The following is a 15,498-nucleotide window of genomic DNA, read 5'->3' as shown; positions in this document are numbered from 1 at the left end:
GCCTGCCCAACATTTCAATATCATCATAGCTGAACATCAATCACATATCATATCATCACATATCATGAACATATCATCACATCAATACTGTGTTCCTGCTCTCTCCCCAGGCTGCTTAACATCTAGAAACCCATGCATCTCCTCAAATATATTCAATGACTTGGCCTCCACAGCCCTGTCGTAAGGAATTTTGAGGAAGGACATCCTTGCTATTGAGGCAGTGCAGTGTAGGTTCAAAAGGTTAATCCCCGGGATAGCGGGACTGTCATATGAGGGAAGGTTGGAAAGACTGGGCTTTTATTCACTGGAATTTAGAAGGATGACAGGGAATCTTATAGAAACGTATAAAATTATAAAAGGACTGGACAAGCTAGATGCAGCAAAAATGTTCCCAAAGTTGGGGGAGTCCAGAACCAGGGGTCGCAGTCTAAGAATAAAGTGGAGGCCATTTAAAACTGAGACGAGAAAAAAGCTTTTCACCCAGAGAGTTGTGATTTTGTTGAATTCTCTGCCACAGAAGGCAGTAGAGGCCAATTCACTGGATGAATTTAAAAGGGAGTTAGATAGAGCGCTAGGGGCTAGTGGAATCAGGGGATATGGGGAGAATCTGTAAGATTGTGGACGATCAGCCATGATCACAATGAATGGTGGTGCTGGCTCGAAGGGAGAAATGGCCTCCTGCACCTATTTTTTATGTTTCTATGAATTCCACAGGTCCACTGTCCTGAGTGAAGATATTTCTTTGCTGTTGTAAATGTTATTCCATGTTCTTACCCTGACTTTCCCCCACCCTCGCCACTCAGTTCTAGATACTTAAGCTTGGAAAAGCATCCTCCCTGCAGCCAGTCTGTCAAAGGTTTGTGCCTTTCAATGATGGCTCTCATTGATCTAAACTATAATGAATGCAGGCCTCGTCTAACCTTGTCTCTCCTTGTCTTATAATCCTGTCATCCAGGAATCAGTCTGGTGAACCTTTGAACGGTGTGGCAAGTTTGAGCAAAGACATGGGGCATTCCTGAAGAACAATGAGCAGGCATCTTACCCCCTCCTTGTAGACAGGTTTTCTTCACTTTCAGCTGTTGCTTGGATGGGACTGGATCCCCCCTGACTGGCTTCAAGCATCACTTCAATCTAAAATGGAGGAAGTGGGAAGACATTAAGCAGCTGCATCTGTGACTCGTGTGCAAAGACTTTCAATGCAGTAATACCAAACAAATATCTTGTAATAAAGTTCAATTAATGTCCCGCTGTTCTTGAAATTAATGTAGAAAACTACCTCAGATCAGGTTACAGATCCTCGTGCCAGATAATCTTTGCACATTCGAAGTTTGTCATTTTTATTTATCGAGGTATAGCGTGGGAACACTTCCTTTGCCCCCCATCCCGAGACCGAGCTCTACCATCTGTGCCACTGTACAGTGTATGCCTTGTCGTGTCACAGCGGCAAAGACTAGGTTCAATCCTGACCTCGAATGCTGTCCGTGTGAAGTTTGCACACTCTGCCTGTGACTTGAGGTTTCCTCCAGGTACTCTGGTTTTCTCCCACTTCTCAAAAGACGTGCAGGTTTGTAGGTCAATTAGCCACTGTAAGTTGACCTTGGTGTGCAGGCAGTAGATGTGAATGTGGGATAACATGGAATGAGTATGAATGGGTGATCAATGGGCCGTGTGGATTCACTGGACCTATTTTCATGCTGCCAATTATTTCAATCAATTCAAACCGCATATAAAATTATAAAAGGACTGAACAAGCTAGATGCAGGAAAAATGTTCCCAATGTTCCCAATGGGTTTAAGTAAAATATAATATTTAGATACTTTTAGCACATCTTCGGGCATTTGAATGTATGCAAATTCATATGCATATTATAAGCAAAGACAAACTAGAGTTTGTTTACCTTTAAGTTTCCTTTTGGTTTCTTCATATTTCTTTTCTTTGCTAATTCTGTTTCTGTTGGCAGCTTTGTATTGCTAATGTTATCTAAACTCCTTCTACTGGGAGCTGTGAAATGATAAAAACAAAGTGTTGATGGTTAGTAAGGAGCATGTTGTACTTGTTCTGACCCAAAACGTTACCTATCCATGCTCTCCACATACTTTATGCTGCCTGACCCGCTGAGTTATTTCAGCATTTTGTTTTGGTGTGCAAGGATGCAGGTGCTTGTTCTTCATATATTATAATTGGTCTTTATCTAATACATTGGCATGTACACCGATCAACCAAAACATTATGACCTGATGAGCCAAAACATTATGACTAATATGCTGTTGGTCCTCCGTGTGCAGCCCCATACGCAGCAGGGTGCGATGCACTGTGTATTGTGACACATTCCTCCCGTGACCACCATTAACATTTTCTGTGACTGGTCATAATGTTTTGGCTGTTCGGCGTGCAATAGGTATAAATAAAGTACAAGCAAGAAAATTGGTGTTATTTCTCCAGCATTAACAAGTCATTGGTATTTATAGCCATTTCAAAATGTTTTCTTAATAAAAAGTGGAAAAAACTTCAGGTGATGCTGATGTATTTCTCAAACTGTGGGCATTGATGTTGAAGCTCCTGCATTCACAACCCCTTTCCTCAACGCTAACCTGAAGAACTAGCCTTTAAAAGATCAGTCTGTAATGCAACCAACTAATGGGTACTTTGACAAAGAATGAGTGCATGCTTGAGTGCATTGGAGGCAGAAGTCCTGTGGATTTAGGGACAGCGTGGATTGGGTGGTAGCAGAGTGGTGTAGCAACGATGCCACCAGAGGCAGGAGGAGGAGATGTGTTACAAAGGCCAGCCCGCCTTCAATTAACTTGTGCAGTGGTGCTTTCCACTCGTCAGAACCAAAGTCTAAGTGCTGCCCCCCGGCTGGAAAGGAGACGCCGCAGGCGGTGTGAGAGGAAGCAGAAGAGGGGTAAGTGCGGAGGCATCCGGGCTAGGCTAGCGGCTAGCCCACACAGACCGGCTATTCCGAGCATGCTAATGGCTAATGTACGCTCACTGGACAATAAAATGGACACTATAAGACTTCTCCGGTCGACCCAGCGTGAGGTGAGGGAATGCTGTGTTTACGTTTTCACGGAAACATGGCTTAATGACAACATCCCGGACTCTGCTGTTCAGCTCGACCGGCTAACATGCTACCGATCGGACAGAGCTACGGTTAGCGGGGGGAAGACTCGCGGCGGCGGTGTGATTGTCTACATCAGTGATGCTTGGTGTCGGGACGCTGTGTTGGTCTACAAACACTGTTCACCGCTGGCGGAGTTTATGTTTGTGAAGTGCCGGCCTTTCTACCTCCCGAGGGAGCTAACAGCTATCCTGTTAGTCGCTGTTTACATCCCTCCGAGTTCCAACAACAAGGACAGAGAGGAGGCACTCTGTGAACTGTACCGGGCCATCTCTGAGCAGCAGACAGCACACCCAGATGGCTTTCTCATCGTAGCTGGGGACTTCAACCATGCTAACCTAAAAACTGTCATGCCTAAAGTATACCAGCATGTTGATTTCCCAACACGAGAAAACAACACCTTGGACCTTGTTTACACGACCATCAAAGGAGCATACAAGGCTTCCCCCCTCCCCCACATCGGCCTCTCTGATCACCTCACCGTTCTGCTGAAACCGGCATACAGACCCCGGGTGAAAGTCACCAAACCGGTTTCAAAGGAGGTACGTGTGTGGTCAGAGGACAGCACAGCTGCACTCCAAAACTGCTTTGAGACTACAGACTGGGACATGTTCAAGCAGGCAGCAACATACAACAACACAACCAACATTCAGGAATACACAGAGACAGTTACAGGCTACATCACCAAATGCATTGATGATGTGACCCACACCAGAGCCATCACCATCCGGGCTAACCAGAAGCCATGGCTGACAGGGGAGGTCCATGGGCTGCTGAGGGTCCGCAACGTTGCCTTCAGAGAGGGCAATCCAGCCGGTCTCAGAGCAGCCAGGGCCAACCTTTCCAGTGGCATCAGGAAAGCCAAACAACATCACAGCCCACTTCAGTGACAGCAGAGACACACGGAGCCTGTGGAAGGGTATTAGGACTATCACGGACTACAAACCCTTACCACAGACCTGTGACAGTGACACCTCTCTCCTGAACGACCTCAACGGCTTCTTCGCACGCTTTGAAGCACAGAGCAACACACCTGCGCAGAAAACAACTCCCCCCGTCCCCAACGACCAGGCTATTTGTCTGTCTCCAGGCAGTGTGAGGAGCACACTGTTAAGGATTAACACCCGAAAAGCTTCTGGACCTGACAACATTCCTGGTCGTGTGCTAAAAGACTGCGCAGCTGAGTTCACAGATGTCCTCACAGACATCTTCAACATCTCCCTGAGCCAGGCTGTTGTTCCCTCGTGCTTCAAAGAAACCACCATCATACCTGTACCCAAGAAGTCTTCTCCATCCTGCTTCAACGACTACCGCCCTGTAGCGCTGACTTCAACCATCATGAAGTGCTTCGAGAGGCTGGTCATGAAGCAGATCAGATCCAACCTCCCCCCCTCCCTGGACCCGTTTCAGTTTGCATATCGAGCTAAGCGGTCCACTGAGGATGCCATCTCCTCTGCTCTACACCCAGCCCTCACCCATTTGGACACTAAAAGCTCATATGTTAGGATGCTGTTCATAGACTTTAGCTCAGCATTCAACACCATCATCCCCCAGCAGCTGGTTTGTAAACTAACAAATCTGGGCCTCAGCCCCCTTCTCTGCAACTGGCTGCTGGACTTCCTCACTGCCAGACCCCAGTCTGTACGGGTCGGCAGCAACACATCGGACACCATCACGCTGAGTACGGGGGCCCCACAAGGATGTGTGCTAAGCCCCCTGCTCTTCACCTTGCTGACCCACGACTGCACACCCACCCACAGCTCCAACCACTTCGTCAAGTTTGCGGACGACACAACCGTGGTGGGTCTCATCAGCAACAACGACGAGACCCACTACAGGAAGGAGGTGAACCAGCTGGCCGCGTGGTGCACAGACAACAATCTCTTCCTGAATGTGGAGAAAACAAAGGAGATTGTTGTCGAATTCAGGAGAACGCACACCCAACACCCCCACCCACTGACCATCAATGGTGCTGCTGTGGAGCAGGTGAGCAACACCAAATTCCTGGGGGGTGAACATCACCGAGGATCTCTCCTGGAGCAACAACACCACGTCCATCGCCAAGAAAGCCCAGCAGCGCCTCTACTTCCTCCGCAAACTGAAGAGAGCGGGAGCCCCCACACCCATCATGTACACTTTTTACCGAGGCGCCATTGAGAGTATCCTCAGCAGCTGCATCACTGTGTGGTTCGGAAGCTGCACAGCCTCCAGCCGTAAGACCCTGCAGCGCATAGTGAACACTGCTGAGAGGATCACTGGCGCCTCACTCCCAACACTCCTGGTCCTTTACACCACCCGCCTCACCCGCAAAGCACTGAGCATTGTGGGTGACCCCTCCCACCCCTCCAACAGCCTCTTCACCCTCCTGCCTTCAGGGAGAAGGTTTCGCAGCCTGAGGTCGAGCACCACCCGACTAAAGAACAGTTTTTTCCACCAGGCTGTCAGGATGCTGAACTCTCTCCCCTCCCTCCCTCCTCTCTCCCCTGCCCCCATTGGACCTGGACTTTAACACCCCGCACATCCAGCACCAGACACTTTTTTTTTTTAACGCTGCTATGGACAGGCTTTGCACTACTGTTCATTATTTTTTATTGTAATATATTCATCTTCATCTTTTTTTCATTGAAGTGACTATATTTTATATTGATTGTTGTTTGCTGTGCCTTTTTAATTTTAACTTAATTTAATGCACTTTATTCCTCGGGATTGTGGGAAACGGTATTTTGATTTTCTGTCTGTGTAAACTAACTGGAAATTGACAATAAAGTTGACTTTGACTTTGACTTTGACTAAGCAATATGTTTAGGAAATAAAAACTGCAGATGCTGGTTAAAATGGAGAGTAGACACAAAATGCTGGAGTAACTCAGCGAGTCAGGCAGCATCTCTGGAGAGAAGGAATGGGTGACGTTTCAGGTCGAGACCCTTCTTCAGACTGATGTCAGGGGGGCGGGTGGGACAAAGATAGAATGTAGTCGGAGACAGGAAGACTAGTGGGAGAACTGGGAAGGGGTTCCACCCCAGCAGTATGAACATTGATTTCTCTAACTTCAGATAGTTCCTGCTTTCCCTCTCTATCCCCTCCCCTTCCTAGTTCTCCCACTGGTCTTCCTGTCTCTGACTACATTCTATCTTTGTCCCGCCCCCTCCCCTGACATCAGTCTGAAGAAGGGTCTTGACCTAAAACGTCATCCATTCCTTCTCTCCAGAGATGCTGCCTGACCTGCTGAGTTACTCCAGCATTTTGTATCTACCTTCGAAGTGAAAGCAAGTCATCCTTGAGCATCACAAGCTGCCTGAGGAACATGCTGCAATGTGGAAGACGGCAGCAGAATCCTCTTGGAGCTGAATGAATCGGTGTCTGTATCTGGAGAATGGTGCATGCAGCTGGCAATTTCCTTGTGCAAAGAATGCTGATCATAGGGAACTGCCTGCAAGGCAATGAGTGCCTTTGTGCACGTATGCGAGCCTTGCACTGTAGCCAATTGCTCCTTCCATTCTTAATGCTCTACTTCATTGTTTTAGCTTTTTTGGGGGATTTTTTTTTGTTTTGCCATGGAAGAATGACCAGCAGAGTTAGCGTGCAAGGATCATTTGCCAAGGTTTCTGAGATTGGGGATGACTGGCTTTTGCTTGCTTCCGCACAATATATTTGGTTGTGTTTGGTTGCTAGGCAAAACCTCCAGTAGCAACCAAACACAATGGCCTCCACTGCTCTCAAACTGTGTCACCTTTTCTCTAAAACCTTGGCTCGGGCTCTTGCAATCTGCCCCTGCTAGTCTAACCATATGTGCCACTTTGCCACTCACTTGCTCTGCAAGGTAGAAATGGCTGGTTTTAACAATTGAACACTGGTAATGAAAGTGAGCGTCGACCATTTGGCTTCTTGTGTGTCAGTTCCATTATTCAAGAAGATGACGGGCGATCTTTTATCTTGCAATTATTTTCCTGCACTAACACCACAGCCCTTGATTTTCTTAATCATTAAACATCTTGTTAATCTTTGTCGTTACTCAGCAATTGAACCTCCGCAACCCGATGATGCCAATGGTTCATCACCCTCTGAAACTTCTCATCCCTGTTCTGAACGGTTGACCCTTTTATTGAGAGTGCAGTCTTAGGTTTGGACTCCAACCAAGAAAGCATTAACACTGCATAAACCTTGCCGAAATCCTTCAGTACTTTGTATGTTTAATGAAATTACTACTTTCTTCTAAATTCAAGACTATCAACCTATCCCAGTAAATCTCTCCGCATGCAACAACATTACCATCCCATTAATCGATTTGGTGAAGCTTTGCTGCTCTTGTGATTTATTTTTAAAATTCACAATAGGAAAAGGCACTAAGCTGATGCCTCCCAAAAATGTAGGTGTTTGTGGGTATATAAACACTTCACTGACAATTTGCTGCCATGAGTCTTGCCTCTTGTCAGATAATTTTCTTCAATTATTTTACTCAATTCTGATCTAAATGACATTTCCAAGCTGTAGGAAGGAACTGCAGATAGACACAAAATGCTGGAGTAACTCAGCAGGACAGGCAGTATCTCTGGAGAGAAGGAATGGGTGACGTTTCAGGTCGACACCCTTCTTCAGACTTCCTACGGAAGGAACTGCAGATGCTGGTTTAAACCGAAGATAGACACAAAAAGCTGGAGGAACTCAGCAGGACAGGCAGCATCTCTGGAGAGAAGGAATGGGTGACATTTTGGGTCGAGACGACACACCACCTATTCCTTTTCTCCTGAGATGTTGTCTGACCTGCTGAGTTACTCCAGCTTTTTGAGTCCATGTTTCCAGCCTGTTTCTCTCAGTCTTCAGTGCAATTTCCCTTGGAGTGCGTTGGCCTTCCATTCAACAGGTAGGTTCTTCTGAATGATGGTCATCTGAAATATCATCAGCATCTGACAAGTACAGCTGTCCAAAAACTCTCAGCTATTCCCTTGTGTATATAGAGTTTTAAGTAACTATTTCAGATTTCTAGCACAGGCAGTTTTTTTTCTTTATTTCTCTGTATTAGTGTAAACTGATGCGGCTGATCATCTGAATGCTACTGAAATGCTAAAAGCCAAGTAATAGGTTCATTTATTTCTAATAAGCATTTCATCAAACGACTTGATCTGAAAATGGACACAAAAAGCTGGAGTAACTCAGCGGGACAGGCAGCTTCAGTTACTACTGCTTTTTGTGCCTACCTTTGATTTAAACCAGCATCTGCAGTTTCTTCTTACGCAACTAGTTCTGAAAAATCTATTTTTGAATTTAGCTTGCACTAGATGGGCGTGGAGCCGTTAGGTCCAAACCTCTCCTGTGGGCCCGGCAACGCTCCCCCAACTGACGACCCGTGGACCCGTTGCCAGCCGGGGAGTCTTCCCCGGGGCCAGGGCTGGCGAGTAAAGGGGAGAGGGATCCACTCACCCCGGCCCCGGGCGGCCATCGCGGCGTCCAGAGGGACCAGTGGACCCGTTGGGTGGAAACCTCTCCTGCAGCGGCAGCTCGACAGCGATGGCCGTTGCTTTGAGCGGGAAGATGCACCGGTGGACAACCAGCGAGCTTTGAGCGCACGCGCGGATCCGGCGGCCATCTTACGTAAGTATTAGATCAACGGGCCCCAACTGCCCAGGCGCGGACCCGTTTGTTCTGCGCACCCGTGGATCTGGCGGCCATCTTACGTAAGTATTAGATCAATGGCGCCCAACTGTGTATGCGCGGACCCGTTGGGTTCCCATTGTGATGTCGAACATGGAGGTATTACTGCGCAGGCGCGGCTGACGGGCAGGGAAAGTGGAAAAGGGATTCATTAAAGTTTAAAAAGTGATTTTTAAAGTTTAAAAAGTGAATAACTTTTAAAATATAACAACCATTTGAACCGCAGGCCAATGGTGAGTGAGGTGGGCCTAAATTCTTTGCGCTATTGTGCACCGTTTTGGCTGTATTTCGGGTACGCACAAACAAATTAATATACAAGATGAGAGTTTTAGTAATACATAGATTATTCCATCAGTGTTAACTTTGCCGTAAATACAGCTGGTTATACTGTAATTAAGATTATTTAGTTACGAGTACAGGCCCACCACCGATTTTCCGGCATCTTTGATTCCAGAGCCTTTCTGGATTACCTATTTAATATAGGAGTCCACTGGTACCAGAACGGTCGGCCTAATCTGCCAAGGAGCCGAGATACTGGCCTTTAAAGTGGGCTATGGCTCTGAAGTTGGCTATGGGAACGGATCTGCTGGCTCCAGCCAGGCCGGAGTTCCAGAGGCCTGGCCACAGGTGGCAAATCCGGCCCCGCCCATCAGCCACCGAAGCAATGGATCTACCGGCTCCGGTCAGACCAAAACTCTGGAGCTACAACCGCAGGGGATACATTCAACCCTCTGATCGGCCGCGGATGACGGCTATGGGAACGGATCTGCCGTTTCAGGCCTAGGCCCCACATTTTCGGGGGAACTTCATAATTTTGCTCTCTTGTAATTTTGTCCGGATTAAAGGAGGTGGAAATTCAAGGTCCACCAGTTGCTGGAAAATCGGTGGTGGACCTGAATTTAAAAAAAGGAAACCTTAGAATGTGTAATCGCAACCGTATCAATTTCTTTTTGAACCAGGAAATAAAATTCTTAAGAATTTTCATTAATAATTACATAATGCCTGGTAAAATATTCCCCAAAACTTTAACATGATAACATTTCTAATGGATGCTCTCAACAGTTTAGAAAATTATTCTTCAGCTAATATAACTATTTTGAATGTAACCTAACTCTCAACATGAAGATGAAATATTACCTCTGGTCACAGTAAATAATTATTTAGTTTTACCTGATAGTTGACCCACTTTGTCCTTGTACAGCTTTGAACACCTGTTCTAACATAGTTCTAATTGTTTAAATGTTAACATCTGTAAATATGCTTTTATAAAGAGATGACATTCATCCCTCAATCTAATACCATTTCAGTTTAATTTATAATGATCTATAAATTTTAGGGCATGGGTTTAAGATGAGAGAAAATAAATTTAAAGAGGACCTATGGGGCAACCTTTTCAGAAGGTGGTGCATATATGGAACTAGCTGCCAGAGGATGTGGTAGAGGTGGGTACTATTATATTTAAAAGGCACTTGGATAGGGTCATAGATAGGAAATGTTTGGAGGGATATGGGCTAGGCCCAGTCAAGTAGGACTCACTCAGTTGGATGGCATGGTACGATACGCTAGAAGTTTATTTATCCCAGGAGGGAAATTGATTTGCCAACAGTCATAAAACACAAGATATTTGAAGCATGAAATTAAAGTGAGGAGTGGAAAGGATTGGGGATGTGCAAAGGTGGGGGGAGGGGAGTCAGTCTACCCCACGACAGAAGGGGAAGGAGTTGTACAGTTTGATAGCCACAGGGAAGAAGGATCTCCTGTGGCGTTCTGTGCTGCATCTTGGTGGGACCAGTCTGTTGTTGAAGGTGCTGCTCAAATTGACCAGTGTGTCATGGAGGGGGTGAGCTGTATTGTCCAAGATGCTCCGCAGTTTGAGGAGCATCCTCCCCTCCAAGACCCCCTCCCTGGTGAGTTGGGACGAAGGGCCCTGTATTAATCGGACTCTTAATATTAACATGTCTCGGTACTCAAAAATAACTAAGTTATGGAATATTGATCATACAAGTTAGGTGGTTATAGGTAGGGTTGCTAAATTGGTTTGTCCCGTACGGGACCGCCCTGTCCCGTATTAGGCCCGGGGGGGGGCTGTAGGCCCGGACACTGTAGGCCCGGGCACTGTTGGCTAACAAAGTGTTTTTGGGGAGCGGGGCCGAGTGTGTTTGCCTAACGGAGGTTGCGTAGCAACCTGCCTCCTGGCCCGGGTGGCCGCCATTGGTGGGACGGGAGCACATGGCCGCTGGCTGGGTGAGGTCACGTGGGGCACGGGCAGTGACGTCACCTTTTGTCCCTTATTTGGGAGTTAGAAAGTTGGCAACCCTAGTTATAGGTGCTACATTAATATTCACAGTAAGGGTGCAGACAAAGATTTAATGGTTGATCTCAATGACATTGCAACATAACAAGTTACAAATCAAAAATAAAAATGCAAAATGCTGCAATCACACGACAGGTTAGGCTGTATCTGCGGAATGATGTGACGTTTCGGGTCAAGACCCTTCTTCAGACTGGTTAGTCAAAGTTAGTGTTAAACTGTGGGGAAGGTGGAGCAGGCAGTCTGTACATGCAGTCCCTGGGTAGCAAAACTTTCTCCATAAGTCAGAAAATACAGAAAAGTAATGTGATATGTGAACCATACTTCCACAATACACTATTGAATGGCATCAAAAGCACAGGACTGATAAGAAAGAATAGTTACCAAAAGTGTGGAGAGATGAAGCTATTTGTGGCAGCTGGAGCGTATTTTTGAATGTTCACAAGTCCAGTTAATAACCCAGGGTGGCTTGACAGAAATGATGGGATCACTCGGAGAGGGTGATGTTACAGCTGCCTTGGAGAATCAGCGGTAAATGAAGTTATCTGGTTGTGGATTAATGGGGACAGCGACAGAGGGATATCATGATCCTGCTGAAGGTCTTGACGTGTGTGGAGGTGCATCAATCTCTCAGCTGCTCTGGAAGATTAGATCGCTTGGGTTTCAAGGAGACAGATAGCTGAATGGATTGAAAATTGGCTCCATGGAAGGAAGCAGAGGGTGATGGTGGAAGGTTGCTTCTCGGACGAGAGGCCTGTGACCAGTGGTGTGTTTCAGGGTTCGTGCTGGACACGTTACTGTTTGTCATCTATATCAATGATTTGGATGAGAACGTACAAGGCATGATTAGTAAGATTGCTGAGACATGTACCTAGTGGGTGGTATTGTAGATAGTGAAGATGGTTTAAACCGAAGATAGACTCGAAAAGATGGTTGTCAAAAACTGTAGCAGGATCCTGCCTCCGTGAAAATGGTTGTGAACGATTGCAGCAGGATCTGGATCGATTGGCCAGGTGGGCAGAGGAATGGTTGATGGAATTTAGATTTAGATTTTTAGATTTAGAGATACAGCGCAGAAACAGGCCCTTCAGCCCAGCGATCCCCGCACATTAACACTATCCTACACCCACTAGGGACAATTTATTTTACATTTTCCCACCAATTAACCTACAAACCTGCACGTCTTTGGAGTGTGGGAGGAAACCGAAGATCTCGGAGAAAACCCACGCAGGTCACGGGGAGAACGTACAAACTCCATACAGACGGCGCCCGTAGTCAGGATCGAACCTGAGTCTCCGGCGCTGCATTCGCTGTAAGGCAGCAACTCTACCGCTGCACCACCTTAATACAGAGAAGTATGAGGTGTTGCATTTTGGGACGTCAAACAAGGGCAGGACCTAAAAAATAAATGGTAGGCCTCTGTGTAGTGTTGTGGAGCAGAGGGATCTAGGAGTACAGGTGCATGGTTCCTTGAAGGTCGAGTCGCAGGTAGATAAGGTGGTCAAAAAGGCTTTTGGCACTTTGGCCTTCATCAGTCAGAGCATTGAGTATAGAAGTTGGGAGGTCATGTTGCAGTTGTATAAGATGTTGGTGAGACTGCATTTAGAATATTGTGTTCAGTTCTGGGCACCATGTTATAGTAAAGATATTGTCAAGCTTGAAAGGGTTCAGAAAAGATTTACGAGGATGTTGCCAGGATTAGAGGGTGTGAGCTACAAGGAGAGGTTGAGCAGGCTGGGTCTCTATTCCATGGAGCGCAGGAGGATGAGGGGAGAGCTTATAGAGGTGGACAAAATCATGAGAGGAATAGATCGGGTAGATGCACAGAGTCTTTTGCTCAGAGTAGGGGAATCGAGGACCAGAGGACTTAGGTTCACGGTGAAGGGGAAAAGATTTAACAGGAATCAGTGGCATACTTTTTCACACAGAGGGTGGTGGGTGTATGGAACAAGCTGCCAGAGGAGGTAGTTGAGGCTGTTAAGAAACAGTTGGACAGGTACATGGGTCGGACAGGTTTAGAGGGTTATGGACCAAGCGCAGTCAAGTGGGACTAGTGTAGCTGGGACATTGTTGGCCGGTGTGGGTGAGTTGGGCCGAAGGGCCTGTTTCCACACTGTATCACTCTCTGACTCTATGAATCTATGATCCTGATTGGTTCAGCAGGTGGGCTGAGGAATGGCTGATAGAATTTACTACAGAGACGTGTGAGGTGTTGCATTTTGGGCAGTCTAACATGGGCAGAACCTACACAGTGAATAGTAGGCCTCTGGGGAGTGTTGTGGAGCAGAGGGATCTAGGAGTACAGATTCAAAGCTCCTTGAATGTTGCATTACAGGTGGATGGGATGGTGAAAAATGCTGTTGCACATTGGCCTACATCAGTCAGAATACTGAGTACAGAAGTTAAGAGTTCATGTTACAGTTGTGTAAGACATTGGTGAGGCCACATTTAGAACATTGTGTTCAGTGTTGGTCACCATGTTGTCAAGCTAGAAAGGGTGCAGAGAAGATTTACGAGGATGCTGCCAGGACTAGGATTTTAATCCTTGGAGTGTGGGAGGATGAGGGGTGATCTGATAGCCTGTACAAGATCATGAGGGGAATGAGGAATAGATCGGGTTAATGCACAGTCTTTTGCCCAGAGTTGGGAAATTGAGAACCAGAAGGCATAGGTGCAAGGTGAGGAGGGGGGGGGGGGGGGGGGGGGGGATTTAATAGGAACCTGAGAGGTAGCTTCTTTTACACAAAGGGTTGTAGGTTAATGGAGCGAGCTGCTGGTGGAGGTAGTTAAGATGGGTACTATCATATTGTTTAAGAGACATTTGGACCAGTACAGGGATAGAATAGGTTTAGAGGGTTATGACTAAGAGCCAGGCGAGGGCAGGTGGGGCTAATGTAGATGGGACATGTTGGTCGGCGAGGGCAATTTGGGCCGAAAGGCCTATTTCCATGCTCGATGACTAGAAAAACGATAGTTTTTTTTAGATTTAGATTTAGATTTAGATTTAGAGATACAGCGCGGAAACAGGCCCTTCGGCCCACCGGGTCCGCGCCGACCAGCGATCCCCGCACACTAACACTATCCTACACACCCTAGGGACAATTTTTTTTTAACATTTGCCCAGCCAATTAACCTACATACCTGTACGTCTTTGAAGTGTGGGAGGAAACCGAAGATCTCGGAGAAAACCCACGCAGGTCACGGGGAGAACGTACAAACTCCGTACAGACGGCGCCCGTAGTCAGGATCGAACCTGAGTCTCCGGCGCTGCATTCGCTGTAAGGCAGCAACTCTACCGCTGTGCCACCGTGCCGCCCTTAGTATAGTTAGAGTGAGAACACAAACAATGTAAGAGTTCTGAAATGCTGGCATGCAGAACATAGCCAGCAGGTTGGGCTGCACTAACAGAGAGGTGTAGACTCGGCCACTCTGACAGATGCATGACCCGTTCCTCTGTGGTGTAGACAGAGAAGGCAAGTTATCTACATTTGTACAATGTCATAGGGAGTTCAGAATGCTACCAGATGGAAGATGAGAAGCTTTTCTTCAAACTCATGTTGGGTCTTACTATAACAGTGCAGGAGGCCACCAACAGGTCTGAGTGGGATGGAGATTTGGGAGGCACGGTGGCACAGCGGTAGAGTTGCTGCCTTACAGCGAATGCAGCGCCAGAGACCCTGGTTCGATCCTGACTACGGGCGCCGTCTGTACAGAGTTTGCACGTTCTCCCCGTGACCTGCGTGGGTTTTCTCCGAGATCTTCGGTTTCCTCCCACACTCCAAAGACGTACAGCTTTGTAGGTTAATTGGCTTGGTAAATGTAAAAATTGTCCCTAGTGGGTATAGGATGGTGTTAATGTGCGGGGATCGCTGGGCGGCGCGGACCCGGTGGGCCGAAGGGCCTGTTTCTGCGCTGTATCTCTAAACTAAACTAAACTAATTAAATGGTAGGCAGCAGGAAGCTTAGGATCATCCCAGCAGACTGAACACACATGCTCCACAGAGAGTCATCCCATCTACATTTGATCTCACCATTGTAGAGGAGACCACATTGAGCACCAAATACATTATGCCAGAATGAAAGAACAGCTGAATGCTGTTGAATTGACTAGCTGAAGGTAACACTCTTCCCTGTGTGTACCAGAACGGACCAAAGCATCCACGTATGATATTGGCCTCTCCCCCACTCCCCCCCTCCCTCCCTCCCTCTCTCCCTCTCTCTCTCTCTGCAATGGCCTTGCTTACAGCTTGTCCCCAGGCAGCATGGGCCTTGCCCGATAGGAGATATTTATTTTGCCCTGTCCCAGCCCCATTACCCTGCAGCCTGACACATACTTGCTTACTAGTGCTGAAGGATCCTCATCTGTAAATATTAACAATTTTAGTTTAGAGTTACCGCATGGAAGCGGGCCTTTCAT

At 47.0% G+C, this 15,498-nt stretch overlaps 1 protein-coding gene across 4 annotated transcripts in view; it reads right to left on the bottom strand.

Annotated features, from left to right (window-relative positions):
• Positions 1-15,498, bottom strand: part of mcf2l2 (MCF.2 cell line derived transforming sequence-like 2) — a 327,596-nt gene that overhangs the window by 140,548 nt on the left and 171,550 nt on the right. For all 4 annotated transcript variants that reach the window (XM_078410194.1, XM_078410198.1, XM_078410195.1 and 1 more), the window contains exons 14-15: positions 1,898-2,001; positions 1,043-1,131 (exon numbers count right to left, since the gene is read on the bottom strand). In XM_078410194.1, the coding sequence (XP_078266320.1) occupies positions 1,043-1,131; positions 1,898-2,001 (193 nt within the window). The remainder of the gene's footprint in view (positions 1-1,042; positions 1,132-1,897; positions 2,002-15,498) is intronic.

Source organism: Rhinoraja longicauda, chromosome 13 (genome assembly GCF_053455715.1).
Source record: "Rhinoraja longicauda isolate Sanriku21f chromosome 13, sRhiLon1.1, whole genome shotgun sequence".
Taxonomy (NCBI): Eukaryota; Metazoa; Chordata; class Chondrichthyes; order Rajiformes; family Arhynchobatidae; genus Rhinoraja; species Rhinoraja longicauda.
The sequence above is the reverse complement of the archived record's forward strand: the minus strand, read 5'-3'. Positions and strand labels throughout refer to the sequence as shown.